At 46.5% G+C, this 24,099-nt stretch overlaps 1 protein-coding gene across 6 annotated transcripts in view; it reads right to left on the reverse strand.

Annotated features, from left to right (window-relative positions):
- LOC120949572 (cytoplasmic polyadenylation element-binding protein 3) overlaps nt 1-24,099 on the reverse strand; it is a 254,263-nt gene that overhangs the window by 196,696 nt on the left and 33,468 nt on the right. For all 6 annotated transcript variants that reach the window (XM_040366962.2, XM_040366955.2, XM_040366954.2 and 3 more), the window contains one exon: nt 9,521-9,626. In XM_040366962.2, coding sequence (XP_040222896.2) covers nt 9,521-9,626 — 106 coding nt within the window. The remainder of the gene's footprint in view (nt 1-9,520; nt 9,627-24,099) is intronic.

Raw genomic sequence — 24,099 nt, forward strand, 5'->3', positions numbered from 1 at the left:
CTGTGCCAGCTGACACAAACTCATTTGCATCCGGTACGGCCGGCGATGGGCAGTTGCTGTTGTTGTTGTTGAATTGGCGCAACCTGCAAAACCAACCATCCGAATGAGGATGTTTTTTCTTCTGTCTACTGTCGGACAGTAGCAATTTAAACAGGTGACCTTTTCCCTCGTTGTCACACACACACACACACGGACTGAGACTTTTGCTAATTAATTACAATCTATCGGAAGCTCACAATCGGAAGTTCACTAAGTGTGTCCAAGGAATCGGCATTTCCTTTTCGTCTATTTACTTCTACATTGTGTGCTGGTTCGGTGATGGGGGTCTTTCTTCGTAGCATTGTGCCTTCCGATTTGCTAATTCAGCCCCACTGCTAAGGGTGCTGCTGGACGGTGGAGCAACATTGGAGCAGCAGGCAAATTTGCATAATCGTGGCAGGAAAGGAAAAAAACGAGCAAGAGCAAATGCAAAATGCCGCTAACTTGAATGCCTTGTTTAGTGGTTGTCCCTTTGCTCGGGGTTTCTTTCCTTTTCCGCTCATTAAGTTTGTTTATGTTACGCCGACCGCCGAAGCAAATCGCTCGGTAGAAAGCGGTGCAGTAGAACAGGGCTGGCGATTGTTGATGAACTGGCGAAGAGAAGATTGCTTGCGAAGTGTGATTGGAATAGAAAGTGAATTGGCAATCGTGAGCAGGAGGTTGGAAAGATATTTAGAATCTATATTTTTTTTTTAAATTATTCAGCTATTTTTGTATCCTTTTATGCAAACAACAAATCATAATTGATTTTGGCTCATCATATTTCAAGAACAAAACCAAAAACAAAACAAAAACTCTGAAAGTGAATGAAAATTAAGCTCAGCCAGCTGCAAATGATGCTGCCCTCGATGGTGGGAGTTCATTCACAAAATTTTACACTTGGGCCGGCGCAAGGTTCGCTTAAATTACCGAAAAACCCCCCGTACACGCTCATTTTGCGGCATACGCAGCACGGAACAAAAGGAAAACGGCATGCCAAACCCAGAATGGTATTTTTTTTTTTGCAAACACTCACAATCAGCAAGAGAAGAAGCGAAAAAAACACCACAAAACAGAACAATGACGGATGCTTTTCCAGCGTTTCGCCGGAAAAACAATAAAATTTCTTTCCCATTCATCGCCGCACATTCAGCGCGGTGCTGCTTACTGTCGTGTCTTGTTTTGCCAGGGTTTTGGCTTAACGGGAACGCCTGGCCTTTTCGTCTTTTGCCGTGCACGGTTTTATTTTTTAACACAATGCGCGCACAGTATCAGTCGGCTGTCGGTAAAAATCGGTACAAACGGAACTATCAAAAGCTTTGGCTGAAAGCAGGGAGCACGGAGCCGACTCGAAAAGCACGGGAAACGTTTCCCTTTCTCTACCACAATAAACCGGACGGACAATCTCGGCCATATTTCGGGGGTGAAAGTGTTCGGTCTGCTACGCTTTTCTGTGAAGGGTGGTGGGTGAATGTTTTCCCCCATTTTTTTGTTTTGTTTCCCCTCCATTCAAGAAACATCTTTCCCACTCAACGCTTATGCCATGTCCAGTTAACGAAAGCTCGTCGTTGCTGCTGCTGCTGTTGCCGCGTTGCCTCGCATACGCCCGTGCCAACAGAAGCACAGAATCGACAAACGCCCAAGGCGAACCCGAACATCGTTTTTCATTATTTCAAGTTTTTCGCTCACAGATCGCCTTCCCTAAAGCAGCAGCAGCAGCAGCAGCAGCAGCAGTACTGTTTCAGACCAGGTCTCATGCTACCAAAAGGTTCCGTCCCTTATTCAGCTGGTTCAGTTTGATGATGAAAAGCTGTTATCGTTTGCAGGATATTCTTGCACTGCTTATTTTAGCTGTTTATTTTATTCATCACTCGTCCGGTCTCTGTCTGTCTGTTTCTCTCTTTCATTCTCTCTCCCTCTTCCTTGCTCTGTGACGGACGCTTCCATTATGATCGGATGGTATCTGGCACGGACGCAAACGGCTGCACGCTACCGAAATACAAACGAAATGATGTTTTGGGATAAGATGAGCTGGTACCGTCTACACGTTGGCAGGCGTGCAGACGAATCGATAACAAAAAAAGGTGGTATCAAATTAATAGAAAGAGGAGTATTTCACTTAACATTTTACGATTGCTGGCAACATTTGATTTGTAGTGCAAGTGTAGCGTTTGCTGCAAACAGTTTTTTACGTTATTTTCCATAGCAAGTTGAAAACTATCTTTAGTAAAGCTTTTCAAGAGCTGGATATCTCCAAGTACACTACATTTGCAAAATTAAAGGTAAACATGTGTCGCTAATAACTTGAAAAATGCAGTATCTACTTGAACTACTGCTTTGAACAAAACTGTTTATTTTATTTTAAAGTTAAACACTCATCATCAGAACAGCAGTAAAAGTTTAAACCATTTAAACCTCTTAACAGCTGTAACAAAACAATAATAATATATTAAATTTTATAGTTTTATAAATTTATAGTTTTTATAAATTGTACAGTTTTGATATCATTCTATATTGAATAATGAAACTGGTATAATAGTTGACCCCTAGGACATTCAAATCGATAAAGATTGTGTAGTTAAAATGTAAACATAAATTCAAATTTATAAAGGAAAACTAAAAGCATACAAATATTCACGAATATTATATTAAAAGATCTCTCGTAAAGAGGTTTCTTGCCTAGCAATTGTTACAGTGTTTTCCAAGGGGATTCTCATAGTTGTGGGACACTCCCTTGACTCTTTCTTATGAGAAGTGAACTTCATATGATGGAAATTGAACTCGATTGGAAATGCCTATTAGATTTGTCCAACAAGAGTGCTATAGAGTCCAATTCCCATTCAATTAGGTTCATTTCACATAAGAAGGAGTGAATAAAATGTCCCACAGCTATGAGAACTCCTGGATAACCCTGTAAAACTTATCACATCAGTTGATCATGAAATTGACCTTATTAGAAAATACTCCTCTTATATAAAATAACACTCAACCCATACAACCAAACACACAAAAACACGGTGAAGACGGCTACAGGGATCCACAACAAAAGCAACTGCCCACCCAAAAAAAAAACACATAAAGAAATCAAACAGCTTTCCCTCCGCGGATCGGAACTTAGCACGGACTAAAAGTGGCAAAATAACTCTCCTTCCCGCCAGCACTTTGTGACAGTTACAAATACGATCGAAATCCTGACAGATAAAAATAACTTTACCTTCCGGAAGAGAACCAACACCAAGACCCAAAAGAAAAAAAGAGAGACAGAGAGTGAGCTAGCATGAATGGAAATAGAACGTCAAAGCGGGAAAATTTTAATACAACTCCAAAGCTTCCCGTGGGTATGCTTCCGATTTCCATTTAAGCTGTCGGCCCATTCTCTGCTCACACACGCTCGCCCTCACACATATGCCACCCTGCGAAATGGGATAACTTTTGCACCGCGCCGCATGCACCGAACCATCATCACCCCCATTTCACCCCAGCCAATGGCTGCAATTCCTCCGTGGCAAACCCGGGAAGTGCATTCGCAAAACCGCACCGCGAACCAAACAAACTTTCCGTCCGCTTCTCGCGCACCGACACCGCACAAATCCTGCCCCCCGGAGTGCAGGACGGCAAAACTTTGGTGTTGCGTGCTTTTGCGCCCATTGTCACACGGGAGGACTCGAGCCCGAGGACCACACGTTTAGTGAGTGTGTGTGTGTGGGGGGGGGGGGGGGGGGGGGGGGGGGGCACAGAGCTGCCAGTTTGTTCATCCCACGTGTGAGTGTCTGTATTAGTGCGGTTCTGTGTGTCCTTGTGCACTCCCGCCGCTGCATCCTTGCAAGAAAGAAACTTTATACTCGCCCGGGAGAGCGACCAGCAACCCACCACCACCGGCGGAAGCCACTGGGCGAGATCGTTTTGGCGTGCTAGCGTGGGCTGTTTTTTTTTTTGTTTTCTTCTGTCCTCCACTACCGCTTTCGCTTTTCCCACGCCAAAGGTGACGTCGTGTGCAGTGCTTTTCGTTCTCCCAATCGTGCGATTCAAAGCCCCCTCTCACCCCCCCTTCCCGTTCGTGCAGGCTGCAGTTTAGTGTGGTGGGAAAACGGCGTCCGGTGCTTTTATTTTCCTTATCCATTGGCATTTTTCGGCGCGCGTGCTTCTCTTTCCTACCCCCTTTCCATCCCCTCGCTGTGTTGTGCATTCTTTGTGGTGAATGAAAGCGAAAGAAGTAAGAAAAAGCAGTCAACAGCCACCACACCACACAGCAGCCAACAGGGAGGGGAAGAAAGTTTTCCGCGAAACGATGCATTTCCACTTCCGTCTGGTACGTGCGGCAAAGGAAAAAGATGATTAATAGTCCCGGTGCAGTAGCAACAGCAGTAGCAGCAGCAGCAGCAATAAGCGACGAACGGGCTTGGCAGGAATGCGTGGACCTCCTCCTGGACGCCCGCTTTTGTCGTGCACAAAACTCGAATGCAACACTGCAACAGGAGCTGCACCATTCGGGGCCAAACTCGAATGCACAAGACGTTGCATGACTCTCTTTGTGATTCTGTGTGCCACTGTGTGTCCTTCTAAACCGCACGATACACTCCACCGAGTGCAGAAAAGAACATTTCAGCAGGGTATTGCCGCTGCTTGCGGGACGATTTGTTACTGCGAGCGAAGAACGACCGAAAAGACACACGCGCCACCGCATCCGAAATGCGGGGGAAACGTTTCGATTAGTTTTGTGGAAAATTTATGGAACCACCGGGCTCGGGCTTCGGCCGTGCCCGATAATTTATCCCAATCACACACGAGCCGAGCCGTTGCGCTACGCGTGCCGCTTGCCCGAATCGAAGGCTCGTTCCCGTGCCCCTGCGTTGACAGGATAGATCTGCCAGCCAAGATGGAAATATAATTTCCTTCGCCTTAACACCTCTACCACGGTCTAGCTGGGCGGAGAATTTATGGAAAGCGCTTGCCATATTCACGCAAAGCCCGTCAGGCAAACACACTGTCGTTTGCGTTAGGGTGACGCTATCATCATCATCGTCATCACATTCGTGATCGTTGGCAGCGATGGGCTACACCTTGCGCAATTCGATCAAGTCAGACACTCAATCACAGACTCAGATTCGGCCACCCCCAAAAAGGTGATTACTGCTGCTCAACATTCTAGTGCCCATTGTGCTTGTGCGCGTTGTTTCAGTGGCAGACCAAGGTTGATAGACGCAGTACGACACCACGGGTAAATAGATGGAAATCACTATGCTGATAGATTTTGCTCACGCACCGGGCAGGGAAGAACAAGAGCCTTTGTGGCGTGGAAAGAGGAGAAAAAAGCACACACAGTCCTACACTGTCCCGCGTTTGTGTGGCACTTTTTGGCGTGAGAAACGAATTTCGACCATTTCCGCCCAGTTCGTTCGGCAACGGCCGGCAACAACCAACGCTCTATTGGATGGGGAAAAACCCACACACACACACATACGATTCTACCAGATACATAAGGTGTATCATCATATGACCAGAGAATCCAATCTTTTTTTTTCTCCTCCGTAAGCTTGGGCGAGATGGGGAGAAAGGCCAAAATCGAAACCAGCTCAACACGACCGAACCGAACACGCCGAAACGGAAACAGAGAGAGCCGTCCCCTGTGTGCTGCCAGCGTGCTGAAGCGCAGCTATGGCCATGATAGGATGAGGTTTTGCCACGTCCGACACACGTGTGTTTGTGTGTGTCCCATGCGGATTTTCTTCGCGCACTGGATGCTGAGTGAAAAATTTTCCCATGCATATTAATAAGCTGTTCTTTGATTTTAAACCTTTTATTTGTGCTTCGTTTGTCGGGACGACATTGGATTACGAGACGATTTCTCTGCATGGTTTTTGGGGCGAGATTGGGTGGGTGGGTGGGTTTTTTTTCATGTTCTTTGGTGGTAGGTGGTTGTACGGTTTGTTTTCTGCTTTATTCTGCTCCGGTGAGCTTTCGAGGCCAATTTCGCATACGTGTGGCGGGCGCTTTTTTGGGAAGCTAGAATTAGAAAACGGGGAAGTTGCTTCAATCACAACCGTGACGTGTAATACCACGGACTAAGCTTGGTGCGGATTGCTTTCGATACGTTTGCTAACATTCTATACAATGCTACTGCCCTTTGTGCACTATGTAAATAGTGGCAGGTTGTTTTACAATAGTATACAATGGTTTTGTATTTAAATTTTGAATTGATGTTTGTGCCGATTGTGGGCAATTGTGAGAATAGTTCTCTGTGTAAAAACTAATCCAAAAAACTTAATGAAAAAATTAACTGCATTTGGTTAGATTTTGACAACATTTTTAATAAGAAATTATTGACATTTGACATATTAGTTGTAGAATGGGACATTTTTTTGCCAACAGCAATAAATAATGAAACATTTTAGCAGCAGAAATAGCAAAAATAAAAAAAAATCTTCTAGAAATATCTTCCCTTTTTTGTAAGAAAGTAATAAAATTATGAAGGATTCACATTTTCATCATTACGATCACACTAACCACCGGTTTAAACTATTTTTATAACAAAATATAAAACTCACGCATTCAAAGGCTCTTCCATGCTCTTCGCGGAATCTAAAAACACAGTCCTTTTGAAGCATCATCTTTATGTGTTTTCCCCACTTCTAGAAATGTCACAACGGTGTTACTGTTTCCTTGTAATTTAAAGCTTCAATTTTGTAACAAAAAAAGTTTTTACACGAAGTAATGCTATACTCTTGAAATTAAGATGAAACGTTCCGGAGTGCTCGACATTTGACAAACTTCAAGTATTTAGCAAGTAATTTCCCATCGCTAAAAGAGTAATTTCCCATCGCTTTTTCATCGGAATCCTGTCAGAAAGATGAAGAACTGGATGTCATATGAGAATTGGTCTACAAGCGACGAACCCTGTTCGTTCACTTTAGACCAACTGCTGCTGCTGCATCCTTAAAAAAGAAATCCTGAAAAGATTTATTCCCTCCTTTTTATAGCCCAGCCTTGGATTATCCTTCGGGTCATTGTCTGTTCGTATCGAAGGAACATGATCTGACTGACCAGCACGTCTCCAATTACGATTAGGTGTAGAAATGGAAGAAATGGGATAGAAATGGAGTTGCATTGGATAGTGGCCGTACAGTCGACTTGGTGTCGCGATAAAAACCGTTTTGATTAAAATTAATTAAATTACTCAAAAGATAGGTCATAGGTCATTGAAATTGTCATAAAGAAAGCTTCCACTTTCGCTTAAAAAAATACCCTTACAAACTTTTTTATTATCAAATGTTATAACATGATACAACGTCAAAATCTCTGGACATAATTCTGGGCAAACATGTGCTCCACTTGTGCACCAGTTTCATCAACATTCGCGATGCGGCCGCGCCAACCTACAACTTTTGCGGCTGGTCCAAATCCAAATCCCACTTCCATCCCACTCATCATCGGATGCGTCCGATGTTTGCACATCATGTGCCAGTCGCGGTGGCCATCATTTCCATTCGCCGTCGTTATCGTTGTCACCGCAATGCAGAATTGGTGTACCCAGGTCTGTTTGTATGTGTGTGCGTGTGTGTGTGTGTGTGTGTGTGTATGTGTTTGCATTGGGCACGCTTCCCACACGTTGGCGCTTAATAGGTCAACCGGTTGCAGCGGGTTCACGTCTTTGCTCCAGCGGAAGCACACTACTGCTGACTGCTGACTGCGACAGAGTCTTAGACAATCGTGTAGCTCGGAAATGTTACCAGCCGGATACGCTTGTTCAACAGCAACAGCGACACATGTTGGCGGCGGTCTGGCTGCCTCTCTCTCTCTCCCTTACCCTGTGCACCTTTCTTCGCCATGTGTGTGTGTGTGCGCCTACATGCTATGCCCATTCTGCGACGGCTGTGCCAAATTTCAACACCCAAACCTGCCAAGCCTGCCCAACCCAAATTACTGGGAAAGTAGGCGCTCGAAGACGTCTGAAGTCAACATACACGTAACAGCAATGCACATGAATAATGTTGACCTTGTTGCCCAGCGTGCCAGTAAATTTATCCAAAACTATTTGTAAGCAAACGGAACGGCAACTCTCAACTGCTGTTTGAGTTTTTATGTTTTACTTACAAACAAAGAGTTCCAGTAATTGAAAGGGCGAAAACAAAAGAACATTCACGTGTTGACAGCAGCAAATTCCACAGTTGCGCACTTCGTTGGTAATGCAATTTTAATTAGCTGATAAAGCACGAGTGCGTCAATCGAAAATTCCAACGCTGTTCAATTAGTCCGTGCATAACTGAGCGCACCCCCCCCTGTGTGGCTGTAAACACGCAAATGCTTCACAATGCTCCCAATTCCAATGCCACCAGCACAGCACAGGATCCACTCATCTCGATATAACGATTAATAAAAATTCCATAAATATTTGAAAATTAATAAATCCCTTACGACTGTTTCCCTCCACACCACACGCCACACCGTTTGGTACAAGCATTGAACGCATAACGGGGGCTAAAAGCAAAAACAAAACAACAAAACACATCAGTTTGCGTTCCAATAAATCTCTGGCATGGCCACCATCCCTGCAGCGTTTTGCATGCTTGTGTGTTGTTATTGATCGATTCGAATCATCGCTAGATAATAAAACCAACACACCCGAACCCAAACACAGTTCGGCACCAGTTCAGCCCAAACTTAGCTAGAATGGGCGTATGGTTGCCCAGCAAAGTCTACCAGTGCTCGGGCAGCGGAAGGGAAGCCACAAAGACGAAAGCTTAAAAAAGGTTGCCTCAACCGCTCGGCTTATCTTCGATCCATCAAAACAGAGCCGGAACGGAACGGGGCCGGGAGAGTGTGCAAACAAAACCCATCTAAAAGTATGCGAAAAAGAGGGGAAGAACCCTCCCCGCTAATGTATGACGCACACGCACCGAGATGGGGAAAGTTTGGCATTTTTCCTTTGCTGCCAGGGCCTTTCCATACCAGCAAGAAAGAATGAAAAAAGAAGGAAATCTGTCCAAATGTTAATTAAATTCTTCACTCAGCACATATGCAGGGATAGCCCCCAAAAAAAGCCGCATTCCTCTCCGATGAACCTTTGACCTTTAGCCAATATGTAAAGGGGTTGCCGGGGCAGTTTGCAGATCGCCGGTTTGAGCAGGGCTTTACGCAGCAACGCTTACGCTTTCGCTAATTTTCCTCCACAATGGACGCCCCATCATAAAAAATCTCACCCCGATAGAACAGGGCATCTCTGGCAAAACTTGCGTCTATCCGGCCGAAGTTTGTGCGTAATGGGAGCTGCGGGGGTGGGGGGAGCTCCTATTTACAGCAGTATAATGATTGTGAATCCAAGTGTTATGCTCGTTTCGAGGTTGTGCAAAAGTTTCCTTTAAACGTGTGCGATTTAATGCTACAGTCCCGGTCCCTGCGATACTGCGGATGATTCGATTGTATCTGTACGTGTGTTAATGTGTGCGTGTGTGTGTGTGTTGGTGTAACAGGACAGGGAAGGGACGGAGATCCCGTGGTGCCTTACCTTTCAGATGATCCGGCTGCGATGCTTCGCCCACATTTCGCATGATGTCGCTCAGACAGTGCTCGAGCGAGCGCATGTCCAAACCGTTGCCCAGCCCGGTGCGGTCCTGGTCGGTAGGCACAGCCAGCAAAAGAGGGAAGAAGAAAGAAGCAGAGGAAAAAGAAGAAATGGTTAGAAAATCCGGTCCGAAAATTGTGAAGTTAAGATTGCAGCGGTAATTAATGGATACGGGGTGGTAACTTTTTGCGACACGATCCCTCCTTCGTCGCTGCCGCCGTGGCCTCCGCCCTAAAAGCCCATCCCAGCGACACACTGTTTGCGCAGTGTTTCGTCCTGCACAGCGTCGTGCTATGAAGACGCTGACGGCGCTATGAGGTGACTTGAAGCGACAGCACCATTAAGCCACTGTGTGTACTGGGGCAACGGGGTTTAGGGAAGCGTAGGGGAGCGATGTCCGTCCCGTCGGATCCTTGTTCCCCGCACGGAAAAGGGTGGCTGCTCCTTAACAAAGTCGCTTTCTTTAAGGTCAACCATTGGAAACGAGACCCATTCATAAGTTGCTCGTGTATGTTAATTTAGTCCCCAAATGGCAAATTGGTTGCGCCGTCGGTAGAGCCGTCCACCGGAGAATATGGGAGAGTCACCGTAGGGCCGGGGAGGAAACTAATTTCGCAAAAGGTTAGCTCCAAACAGATAAGTTTCAGCTCGCACAGGTACAGCAGCAAACGTGCTCGTGAGCAACGAGCGTGAAGGGTAGGTGTACTTGATGCTGTTTAATGCTCGCTGTGATGAAATTTTACTTTCGCTCATCCGTAAACTTTGCCTTTGCTGACAGTGTCTGTATTTGTGGCGCGATGGTGTATTAATTTTCTACTTGAAATGTTGAACCATTTTTTGCCCGCAGTACTGTGGCTCAAACATCAATAAAAATTGTTACTTGCCAGTACATTAAATTGCAGCTGGTAAAGTTCTAAAAAACCTTCAACCACAACGACACAAAAACTGTAAAAGTAAAACGGGAATTGCTTTGCTTCCGGCCAAACTCGTCAAATCTCTAAATTGGATCGAACGATATCGCGCGAACATACACCAACACCGAGCAGGGGAAGCTGGGTGGGCAAAGCACAAGGGGAGGGGAGTTTTTATTTCCACCCACTCACACATTCACACTTTTACTTACTTCCCAATGGTTGTTCGATTACACGTTCCGTCGGCAGAAAACGGCTGGCTGGCACACACCAACAACAACAACAGCAGCAAGAAAAACCTTTCCTCCCAATGGTGCACACACACGGAAGCATCCACACGGCTATATAATATCACGGGGCTCCATGCCACGCGGCAAACCATCCACGGAATGGCAAAACTGGGTCGTATAAATATTTTCTTATTGGATTTTGAATGAAATATTTCCGCTTGCCGCTTCAATTTTGTGCGCGATGCCTCGCACTGGCTGCTGCTGCTGCTGCCGTTTTGCAAATGTGGAAAAGCCAACGGCAACGACGGCAACGGAAAGGGATGATTTTGCACCACACCGTCCTGACTTTTCCCCTGTAAATCGTGCATTTTTTGCTCATGGCACCGGCTCCTGGCTCTGCTGCCATTTCTGCCGGCACACTCATGCATGGGCGTTGCGATTTTTCCCAGTCCAAAGGCACCCACACCGTCAATGGCACAGCTGAAGCTGGAAAGAAGATGTCCCCAGCACCCCAGAAGAAACGTGAGTCGCGTTGTGGTTTTTTTTCTTCTTTCTTTGCTCTTGTGGAAAACATCTCTGCCTATGGCAAGAATCCCGACTACTGAACGCAGTACGTAGTGAGTGTGGGTGGGTGAGGGGAGGACAATATTTGATCCACCTTCTAAGGCAATCGAAGCCAAAAACCAAACACATACACACACACGTAAGCCGTTCTGTAAAGGGATATGTGTGTATTCATTTCTTGCTGCATTTTTTGCATATTTCCCCTCGATCTTTATGCCACCCGATCTTTATGTCCGGGCCGCCACATCTGTTGCATCTGGGTGGACTGGATGTGTTTCTTTCCTGCATATTCCACATTGCCAGCACACTGCCAGGGCCGGCGTAACCGTGTGCGGGAGTAGCAACGAAGCGGAACCGCCTGCACATTTGATTTCGCCCGGCCACGGGTTGGCAACGGGAAGCTTTCAGCGATGGGATAGAGAGAGAGAGAGAGAGAGAGAGAGAGAGAGAGAGAGAGAGAGAGAGAGAAAGACAACGGCAAAAAGCATGCCCCGGTGCGATACATCGCCCTCCATCGTCCGTATGGTTCGCATTGGTAGGATGCAAGTGCGCGAAGATAAATCCCACCAAAACCCGCTGCGCGATGGGTGAGCAAAAAAATGCGCCCACACACACACACATACACAAATGGGAAAAAAAACCCATTCCAGTTCACCAGTCAGCTGGAATGCAGCTGGGAGCCGTTTTGCCGTGAGAAAATGATCCCTTTTGGTCGGAGTTTTGAAGCACCAAAGGCAGCGGAGCAGTGTGCCTTCCGTGCGCAAAAATAGAATGAACGGTTAAATCTTACAGAAAATCTGCAATGATTTGGTTTTTTTTTCTTTTTTTTTCTTTTTTGTTGATGTTGTTTTTCATCCTTTACGTTAACGTTAGGGAAGAAAAACAGGGCAAAGCTGACGCTGAATGTCATCATTTCTGACGGTGGTTGTGAAGTGCGCGCCCTACGCCCTGCGCTTTGGGGGAGAACTTTTGAAATTTGCAATGATATGCTATTTCCAAGCATTTTTTTTTTTTCATTTCCATTTCCGTTGACAAAACGCAAACAAAACTATTACAGCCAGCAAAATTTTGTATGTGGCCAACTGCATCCCTCTTCAGCTGCCGGCAGGTTTTCCCGTGCTTGTGTTTGCATGATGCTTTGCCTGCTTTGTTGTTCGTTTGCTCATCTTACGAGACCTGGCGGCAGGCCCAGCGGGAACAAACTTACCGACAGGTGAATAAAATTGATTATTTTCCTCCCCCATTGCCCGGTGCGCTGTTTTGTCGTGCTGTGCACAAAAACAGATCGATTGCAATATGTAAGAGGAAGGGGAAAAAACCCGCTCTGCAATCACCAAATCAATCAGATAGTGCTCGACCGTACCGGAGGTACTTCTGCTGCAGAAGCAATCCCTCTTCAGGCTAATAACATGGAAGCTATCGTCTTCCGCCCTGCCGGGGGGGAAAGATTGCACATCACGCGTGTGCGCCTGACAGGTAGGCAATGCTGATATGAAAGTCCAATTGATAAGAAGGTTCTGTGTGGTATTCGTATTTTGCTGCTCGCAATGCCCATCGTTCAATGGGAGGCGTTCAGGGAGGGCGCCAAAGGGATTTCTGGTTCACAACGCCGCTTCAAACTGTTGTAATTGAATGTGCCAGAATGGGCCAGGGACGCAACAACAACGGGACACACATGGACACACACACACGATATGCCATAGTGCGTCAGAGATCAAAGAGTTTTCCGGTTTGTGCTGTGACATGTGATGATGATGCGTTGTTTTTTCGCTGGTGTGCTGGACTGATTGTCATAAATAAACACAGCCGGGAGCACCGTCGTGTGCAATGGAAATGGTGTTTTCCTTTGAAATGTCACACACATGGTGCCTTTTTTTGTAACACGTTTATTTAGGTGCCTGGTGGTGGATTATTTCGAGCCCATTGCAGATCCTCTCCGTTCGCTAGAGCGTTATTAATTGCGTCGAGCACTTTCATTAGAGTTCAATAAGTATTATAGTAAGTAACCCCAGTAAGTAACAGGGAGAAAATGAGCAGAATTTTATAGCATTTTAACTTGTTCAACTCATTTAATTCTGTCGTAAGGTTTTGAGTGCCTCATTTAAGGGTCTTTTTTACAATAATTTTTAGGTCTCGATTGAAAATTCCTGTAATGTAACTATTTTATTGCTGCAGATGAATTCCAGACGATTTAAAGTCACTGCTTGAGCTCCTTTTGCATTGACTAAGCGGTTTCAACATGTTCTATATAAAGCCATTATTTGGCTTAACAACAGCTTCAGTATCCAACGCACATATCTGCCACCTATCGACGCCGTTTTGAAGTATCAGAATCCGTAATCAATATCGCCCACCCAACGCAACGTAACGCACCAAACTTCATCACCTTTCATCGTACGGTGCGACACGTTGACATTTTGCGCTCGAGCATCCTCGGGCGGCGAGCGGCAGCGACCGGGGTGCGCAATCCCGTTTTCGCCACGCCATTTGCTCCAGGACCGGTATGTCCGGGGTACGTCAATCCCAAAATCAACACGTTCCAGCCAGTCCATTCCAGGTCAAAACGCGACCGGTACAAACGTCCGGATATTTAGATGCTTAGCGAATGGCACCGCTGGTGTTTAGTTTTCTTCCCTCAAATCACACTCCAGCGCCACCGTACGGGCAGCGTCCCATTTGTGTTCGGTATTTCGTTGGCGTGGAATTTCCGCCGAATGGCCGATGAGCACGTCCGCTCGCGCCGAAACGGTCCGACCCGAAAATCGAGCACAGAAATTGACGACTGCAGACCTGCACCCGTCCCTGTGTCCCGGGGATGACCCGGAGCTGATCAATTATGAACGATTCAATTCGCCCTCGACAGGGCGGTTGGGCATTGTGCTGGCTGCCGACCTACAGGAAAACGGTGCCCAATGTTAGTGAAGCGTGTGTGTTTTTTGTTCCTTTCCCGAAGCTACCCACCTCGACTCCTGCCCAGGTATTGCGAAAATGTTGTGCGCGAATCACGAAATCTGCGGCCTGCGACGTGCAGATATCCCATGCCTGCCAGCAATGATTTCGGTACGGTGAAATTCTGATGAAAGAAAACCGACCGTCGGGCTTGAAAATAGAACCGAAACCGAAATAGGCTTCTGCAACGCGCAGCATCCGAGGGTCGATTCACCGTCAGCTTGCCAATTTTAAGGGCTACGCTTGCGATACCGTGCACGGGGCGCGCTCGGGCGCTCAGGAAAAATTCATAAAATCGTTAAAATTCTATAACCCACTCAATCAGGTTGGCAAGCCTCACAAACTGCAACCGATGCACCGAAAATTGGACAGTTGATATTTTCATTCAATTCCCCCAGGTTCCCCCTTAGGCCCGTGCCAACCGTAACCGGCCAGTAAAACTGTGCATTCTTTGCAGCAGCATACTGCATTTCCCATGTCAGCCTCCAGTTTTCATCTTCCTCTGATTGCCAAACGGGACGTAAAATCGAGACAAAGCGCTATCTAACAGCTCATTGGACTCATTCCGCCGGGCAGTGGCAGTGTCACATTCTTCGGCTCGAAACTGTTTAGCGTGGCCGTGGACGACAATCAAACAATCGAGAACTATCGTAACACATTGCTTGGGTACGACGGGGTTTGGCTTTCGCATCCGTTATGCGCAACAATAGCAGATCATTTCAGAACACACACACACACACACAGACACAAAAGCGCTTCTGAGATCAGTGTGTGTTATTGTAGCGCATTCGGCTCACGCAAGCCTTTTCGTGTGCTTTCGTGGGCACACGGCAACATAAAACCGACCAACCCTTCGCAGTCGACGCTGTGTCGTTTGCGAACGAGGCCAGGAATCATAATTAGAACACGGTCAACCCATTCCAACGGGCAGTGCCGGTGAAAGTTGGATTTTGCTGGCAGAGAAATAGATGATGCGTGATGTTCCGATCGTTCGAAACCTAAGGGGGAGGATACGTTGGCATGCCCTAAACGCTTGCTTGTGAAAACGTGTTTTTTTTAGGGGGAGGTGAATTGTTCCGACAAAAGCTGTATCCGAAACAGTGCAAATGATGCATTGTGTTTGCTTGCTGGTTGAAGCTTTGTGGCTAATCATTTGTATGCTGTTTGGTAGGTGAAATGAGTTACGAAATGTAAACGAATTGATTTGATTGGAATGTGTAGCAAAACTGGACTGTGTATTGAAACTGTTAAACTGCTTGAAGCTTTAGTTTGTTGCAGCTTAACTGTCAACTTTTTACGAATAATGTCATACATTAGATGTCTATTCCAGGTATTTGAAGTAAAGTTGCGCAACAGTTTAATTCTGAGTTCTTAATTTTTGTAACGACTGAAAATTCAACTGGATTTCCACAGTTCAAAGCTTTCTAATTTGTTAAACTTTTATGCATTGAATTATATTTTATCTCAAATGGATTCTTTTAATTTTATGCTGTTTACATACAAACGTACTTGTTACTCTAAGTAGCTATTCTTAATAAAACACATGACAAACATGCATATTCTTCAACAAATTCTTTAGCTTTTCAATCAAAGCTTCGAATCATATCATATTTTCCACCGGTACCTGGTACGCTTCGAAGCTTTTTAATGGTGCTTCGCCTATATTTCATTCTCGGCAAACTAAACCATCACTATCAGCCTGTTTTATGAGTGTATTTTTGTGCACTGAACATTCCCTATTTCTGGCATAACTTTACGACGTCCTCTTAAAATACCCAACTCAGAGCAGCAAACGGTGACGGGGGCTTAAAACAATCGTCATGATACGCAGCGTGTGCCAGCTCCGGCCCGTACCGTAACCACTTCACAACCGAGAGCGATACGATACACGGGCATTTGGTGCTTCCCAAAACCCTTTCCCAGGACGGTGGGCACCATCTTTGCATCACCATGGCCCGGGGGCCAACAGGGCGAGCAGTGGTTCGATGCACATAATCGTAAAACCAGAAACGAGTTTCTACCTTTTTCATCTTCTGCCCAACGACATCACAAATCGTCGGAGGACCTGCGCGAGTTTAAAGTTTTGCTGCGAACGGCGAACCGAATGATGCAGCCGTTGCTGTTGGGTGTCGCGGGGCATGGGAAAGGGTTCGAGAAACCGCACGGTGCACCTTAGCTCAGTTCAGCCCCACAGGCAAGGTTAAATGCTACGTTTATCTGCTACCGTAACTGTTACCATTGCCCTGCTGGTTGGCGTTCATTCCCCACAAGAAGCGTGAAGTTCCCTTTAACGGCCGAGCGTAGAACGAAGGATCCAGCACTTGAAGCACTTCCAGGTAGTGGTAAAAGAGCAGTGGCTAACACGTAGCGTAGATGCACTTTTTCGAGGTGGTGGGAAAACTCTCCCATGTACACACACACACACACACTAAACAACTCCCTTCAACAATGGCCAAAACAAGGATGGATCGGCAATGATCGTCTTTAAGCGGGAATACCGTACCGAGCGCAACGCTCCCTGGAATTGAAACAGATTTCCTTGTCCGCCAAAGCACGCCAATGGTTCGGTCGAAAAATGTTCTACCCTAGATGCATTTCCCCCTTTCGTGGATGCACCTACCGCTACGGGTGGAAAGTTTCGGCCAGTATTATACTGCCAAACGGGAGCTCTTATTTTTTTCGTTTAGCTTTTATGGATGAATTTATGTTCACTTTCGCTACAACCGTTCGCTACTGCTCGAGCGGTTTACAGCTCTTGATGTTTTTTTTGGTTTGTTGTTGGTCCCCGCCCTCCCACCAAAACTATTACACTTCAGTTGCCCGGGTTAAGAATGCCTTCACGCAAAGCCCTCCGATCTGTGCTACGGCAGCGGCTTATGCAGGTACGGCTCACGTACACGCTGCAGTCGGAAGAAACGCGTTGTTTGTAACCCATTATGGCTACCTTTTCCAGCTGGAATCATGTTTCACGGAAATTCCGCTACTGCTTCCCCTTTTCTGTTCACGAAGCTGCATTGCTGCTTCCCTCCCGGTACGCGTTATCGTGTTTCACTGTGCAAAAGTAGTGCAACACACAACACACGAACGCACCTTCCATCCGTTACGCTGGGCCAAGTTTCAGCCGCGAACTCGTTCGCCCTGGTTGCAACTGGTTTTACGTGCCGGCATGTTTGCCTGTGCCCCGTTGGACGAATGGGGCCTTTTCCTCCATTAGACACAGGGAGTAGTATGGTTCCCGAGCATTGCTTCCTTCCAAAGAAGAACAGAAAAAAAACAACGAACGATAAAACCCGCCAGGTGTGAAAGTTTGCCTTTAGCAAGAATTGCTTTAAGCACAGCTAAAGCCTTCCCACGGCTGTATTGGTACGAAAAAAAAAGGAAAAAAAAGCATGGAAGTAGGGTTACGTGCACTTCGGAACCCATTTACTGTGTTTGTTTATTAATTAGCTTCATGCAGCTCAATGCAATACTAATCAAGCGAATTATTTTAAAAACATCTTGCTCCACTTTTAAAACAAGATTTCTGCACCCTTACAATCTCAAAACGTTGGCCAGCAATAAAGAAATGGCCAACAATCTCGTTGCTAGTTTGCTAGTTCGCAGAAACGTGGTTTCGCCCGTACAACTTCCCACCGGCCGCCGGTAGCGAACGGATTGAAGTTTATTGCCAAACGTGGGGTAAGTTTAATTGCAAAATTTATTGAAACCCAACGCGGTACGTGGTCGTGGTGCTGTTTTTCTACCACGTTCTACCACCACCCGTTTGTACCGTACCCCCTTCTGGTGGTCGGCTACGTGTGGAAATGGTTCACGCGTTTCCATAAAACCGGGTGTAACATCAAAAGCGACAGAGCTCGACTCGAGCACTCGAGCATTGCCCATAGTTCCACAGACGGGGTCGGGAAAAATACCCCGGTCATCCGCGAATGCGACGGACTGTGAATCGAGAGTGCATAATGAAAGCATTTATTAATAAAAACTGTATTACGCAAAACAGGGAGTTGCGTTGCGCCCGAGGAGTTCGTTCGTTCGCTCGCACGCTCGTTTGGGGTGGGGTTTGAAAATGCATTGCAAAAGTTACTTTTACTAGTCGAGCACTCGCGCTAACTCGCTAACAAACTGTGTGCGCGACGACGGTGGCCAACACGCTACGTTGCTGCTGCTGCTGCTAATAGGTACGATGAAGTGAAATTTATCTTCCCACCAATTATCTTTACCACAAACGCTTTCGCATTACCGCTTGGAATGGTTGGTGCGGCGAGACAAGAAGTAGTGAGAGTGTGGCTTTGGGCCCAACCGGCCAGACTAAGCACTGGCTGTACTGCAAAAAGGCAGCTCTCAGTTGAAAACCCATCATTCATCTAACAACGTACAACAAACGACCTGCTTTAACGAGCGTAACCGAAACTTAGCTTAACCCTTAATGCCCTTTCCCCTGGCTGCCTGTGCAGTGAAAGTGTAGTAGGGAAAGTAAAAAGAGGAAGGAGCTGGGTTTTACACACATTTTTTATGTGTACGCATAAAGTTGCGAATGCTCGCAATGTCTTGCGTACTACTTTTGCACATTGACAAAAAAAAGTGTCCTTTCGCACAAAACCCGTCCCGGCTGCGAGGACATCGGTACCCGGGCCGGAAGGATTTAGTGATGATAGCGATCCATTCCCGGCTCCGTGTTACGACCGAGCGGTCGTGAAAGCCGCCTGTCTCCGCCATACTATCGTGTCGAACATGACATTGTCTTCTGTGCTGGGGTGCGCAGGAAAGCCATTGTGCACACAAACAGCACACTGTGGCCGATGTCCTGCTCGTAGCAAACCCCCAACCCCCCCAAAAAGACTTTCGTGCTTGCCGACGCACTGGCACGACGCGACAGTGCTCCAATCCATTTTGCCGGCCATAAACTGGCATGTTGAAAATAATTAAAAGCCTAATCAAATAGATTGTTATCTTTGCCCGGAATGGTACGGTCTCGCCTCGCTCGTCGACCCCTCGTTTCGTTGCCACCCTTTTGGGGTTGGCCATCGTCTCGTCCAGGCCTTCCGGTTCGGGGATTTTTTGGGCACGGTGGTTCGGTTTGGTTTGGGAAAAGTTTCACATCCGCAGTGACATATATCTCTCTCTCTCTCTCTGTTTCTCTCTTCCTCTTTTGCTACTCTTATCGGGGGGTGAAGAAACAGCGACCATTTGCCAACGAGCGCCATCATCCCAGTTTTGTAAGTGTGGCGATTAAAACCATTCCGTTCGGCTTCACGCCAATCATTGCTAATCTGACCGGTCAATGCACGGGCATGGGATGAATCCTGTGCGTGCGTGTGACAACAGATTGGTGCGCTTTAGAAGCAAAGCAAAAAGGCTGCTTCTTCCGCAAAATTGGGTGGAAAAGTTCATTAGTTAAGCTGCACGTCGGAAAACAACACACTAAAGATGTCTCACGAGACAACAGCAGGAGTATTGGCGAAGAACTATAACACACACTTTTAGTTGCGATTTTTTTGTAGTTGTGAAATCTTTTTCGACCATTGCTGTATGGCTTTTCAACACTTTATCATCTGGGAAATGCGAAACTTCTGGGCAGGCACTCGATCTGAAACCACGACCATGCACGACAACTTTCTTCCATTACCAGTCAAAACTGGGACGGATCTGCACGTGTGTGTGTGTGTGTGTCTTGCTCGCACAAATAGACTCGCTCGAAATAGGTTCGCTTTTGCCGCACAGGAGCAGTCACACACACACACACATGCACTCCGAATGCCGGGAAAGGCGGAAGCGTAGGCAAAAATCCATAGATAATTTAATGCATCCTCGTGCGCTCGGTCGTATTGTGCATGCTTTATTTAGCAGAATGCCTCATCACCATCCCTTCCCTCCTTCCTTCTTTGCTCCGTTTTAAGTTTGCCTTGCGGGTGTCGGGACACGAGGGTGGTGGAGCAGAAAGATATGGGCAAATAAAACATCCCCCGCATGTGCTCTTGCTTGCTTGTTTGTTTCTGTATATGTGTTTTCACCACCCCTGTACCGTGATTTGTACCGCTCCGGTAAGAGCCGCTATCCATTGCATCCAGTGCTAACCTTGAGCGGGAAAACTGGGGATGGAAAGAATATGGAGAGGAGGAGGAAGAAACCGTCTGCTCGTTATCATTCGATTTTATTTGTACGCCCTCGAAAGGAAAGCCGAAGCGTCAAGCTAAAGTTTTCTTCAGCGCCTTGTCAAGCAGAAGCACACTAACACACACACACACGCACACACACACGTACATACACGATGGAACAAACCACACAAACGAGTCCGTACAAACTGAACATGCCACATAGACAAGGGAAGATCCTCACTGTTCGCCCTCGTGCACCGATGGAGACGCCTTGTCGCTCATCCAGTCTGTGCGGCAAGCGGTCTGTTCTGATGAGCCAGAAATAAACTTCCTCCACAGGTTGATGGCGGTTTTTGCTGTGTGCCGTTACGCAGGTAGAGCTTGCCAATGAAACTAAAATGAGTAACATGCAAACTACCGCTCCGCTCAGTTGGTCGACGCGGCTTTGCAGTCACTTTTGTGCGCGCTTGCAGTCAGCAGACCGATGTGTCTATAATCGGGCGGTTGTTTTTAAACCCTTGGCTTGTGCCGAAGCCCTGGCAGCAGTGTCAACGCGTAGGAGACGAGCAGGTAGTGCCGTTTGCGATATGATTATCTATAAACTGCGCAATATTTATGAGCCAGTCTTTCTCTACCCAAATGCACGGTGTGTTGAGTTTGGAGATGAATAATTTTGCACCATAAAACACTTTTACTGCTCATCATTCCACATTGTCGCCGCCGTGTGCCTATTTTTTCGAAGAATTTAAGTACTGTTGCATAAACCAAAACTCTCTGTTAACAAGAATGTTTATTGAGAGCAGCAAGCAACCCAGCAGCTGTTGCGTGTGTTTTTCACGGAATGTGCTCTTTAATCGCTCGCTGATTGTTTACAGGAATTCGATCGGAAGCATAATTTGAATGATTCATGACGATTTCGCTACCCGCAGGACATGGCTACCCTGGTACGGCAGTGGAATATATTGACGTGACAAACCGACATACCGACATACCCGTGTAGCAAACGCGCCAACGTACCTTCAACGTCTCATAGCTAAAACGCAAACCGCACTTCCCACATCCAATCAGTGCGCGGGACTGGATGGAACCAAAGCATCGCTCGTGAAGAGGGTGCTTTCAAAACCCTTTTCCGCTTCGCAAAAGGCAGCCAGCTGCTAGTATAAAGCTGTTGGCGTTATTGATTTCCCCCTTGACGCGCATGGTGCAACCCGTTCGCTACCGCGTTCGATTATATTCACCGCTCGCGGTAAAACCTACGCTTGAGCAAACTTGAAGCCGGATCGTACATCGTACATGCCTGTCGTCGTCGTTGTCGTCTCCTTGCTGTCCTCCGTCAACGCTGTGAGCGTTCGGTTGCGATGACAATTGTACCTTTCTTGCGTTCTTGGCTGATTTGAAAACCCACCCACGGCAACCGCTGAACCTCCGTCGGCTTACGCCATACGCTCTTGTTAACAGTCTAACCACAAACAGCAATAATAACAAGCGCCCATGCTTCACGTAACTGTGCGCATTGTTTTTTTTTTTTGCGGGAAGAAAAAAGTTCCAAACCCCAACCCGCTCCGCCTTCGTTCCCCATCGTTGCACTCGCACTCCACACAGCACGGAATAAAACTCGTAATACCGCAAACGATGAGGTTTTTCGGTTGTTTAGCAAGTGTAGCCAGTGTCATTAAGGATGGGCGAACTTTACCCCGGGTATGCCCGGCTGGATCCACCTTCCTTTCACTTCCACAACCAGGCAACAGAAGCGAATGACACCTACACGCATTCATGTCAGCGGCGTATAGCCACATTGGCGTAAAGGAGGGACGGCAAACGAAGCAGCAAACTTCAAGACAAACCAAGCAAAGCCAGCACACCGATCCAGCGGGCGCGTGGGTAAAGGGAACCAACCGAAAAGGCCAAACAAAACTTATTTTAAGCATATTGGGCGAACGTTTGGGTGGAACTTTTTTGGCTTTTCCTTTGCGTTTGTTGGAGGCTTTTTGGTCCTCTTTCCAATCGGAACTTTTTTCCCCCGAGTTCCAAGCCTGCCAAACCCGGTAGATTGTAGTGTATTTTATTGTACGTTGGTTTCGTTTTTTTTCTCTGTTGCGTCTTGCTGTTACTTGCTCCCCTACATTTGCACAGTAATACCATTGGAAGACGATGTTTATGAATCGATAGAACCGACTTCAAGGCAGTTAATACTAGCCCCGAAAAAATGTGCCTTCCCTTAATGGCAACGGTGATGATAGTGGGAATCGATTTTTGTCCTTTCCTCCAACAGTCAGCTTGACTTTCGACGCTGAAAGTGCGCTGAATCAACAGCCGATGCCCCTTCCTCTAGCCGTGCAGGAGTGGAAGCACTTGTCGGCCTATTTCTTTTTTTTTTGCACTTGGAGGGGCAAACAAACAACACAACTTTTGCACAAATTGAATCGTTTTTATTTGCCGAATGTTTGCACTTTGTTTGCAAGATAAAATAGCAAACTTATTTCCCCCGCTCTGAAGCGTGGTTCGTTTGTAGGAGAGGCGGAGCGTTGGGAGGCACAGTGTAACAAATGTTTAAGGCAGTGGAAAAAGTATAGTGAACATTGTTCATAATAAAGGTATTCAAGTTTAGACGGTGTTTCTTGTATTGCTGAACACAATGCATACAACAGTGATGCGCAACAGCACCGGACACATTTACAAACATCTCAGATATATCTCTGTTGGACACTTTTAAAGGCAAATTTGGAAGAAGTTGTATGATGCGTTTATTGCGGGTTCGTCGCTTGTTCGAGAATTATTTAGCAATTGTTCTATACCAGCGAGCGTCAAAGTAGGACATGCGAGCCGCATCCGGCTCTTTGATATTGAGTCGGCGGCACTTAACAGTTCATATATTTCATATAAGTTTCACATATTTTTGTTCTTACTCAAACTATTTGTCTCTTCGCGTAAATCTCTACGAACATTTTTGTAGAATTTGGCTCTTTCAGTCGCAAAGTTGCCGACCATTGTTCTATACCAACATTCCTTCTCCTATTCTTCTTTTCCTTAGTCATTGGCGGGGATTGGAGAGTATATGATAAATTGGAAAACATTATCATATGAAGCTTTGACAACAAATAGTCTTCAATCAATTAATTTTCGGCATTCATCTGCCCAGAGGACGCACTTTAAATCATACAATTTTGGAACCATTCAATGTGTTTAACGAAAATATTGCAAAAAAGCACCATATTCCATATACCATATACACACAGCTGACCAATTACGGTGGCTTAAACTAAGCATTTCACGCCCAAATACAGCTAATATGCATCACCAGTTTGCCCGAAAAACGGGAAATTCAATTACTGCCACCCATTTCATGTACCCATGCGCCAGCGAGGGCAGAAAAAATTCACCCTAATTGGCCATCGCCAATGGCACCAGCAGGGAGACGGGTCGGCTGGCTGGCTGGCTGGTCGGCTGGCCACAGCGATTATGTAAGCGAAATACGTCCATTTCGTCCCGCTCCTGGGTTCGCAACCATGTATGTGAGCTGCCCCTGGTAAGTTCTCACTCACACACACAAACACACAGACCGAACAGCTGCGGATGGAGGTGCCAGGCGTAGCGAGTAAATCATATTATACATCATCACCAGAGCGCAAACACTTAGCGCTTGAACTGTGCCCGTACCGAACATTAGTGGTTTCGGTGTTGCTGCTGCTGCTGCTGCTGACTAGCACTGCCCTCCAGAGGTAGTAAAGAAGGGCAAAATGGGGAATGGAGTTTCACATCGCTGGTGGAGGAAATGA

Source organism: Anopheles coluzzii, chromosome 2 (genome assembly GCF_943734685.1).
Source record: "Anopheles coluzzii chromosome 2, AcolN3, whole genome shotgun sequence".
Lineage (NCBI taxonomy): Eukaryota > Metazoa > Arthropoda > Insecta > Diptera > Culicidae > Anopheles > Anopheles coluzzii.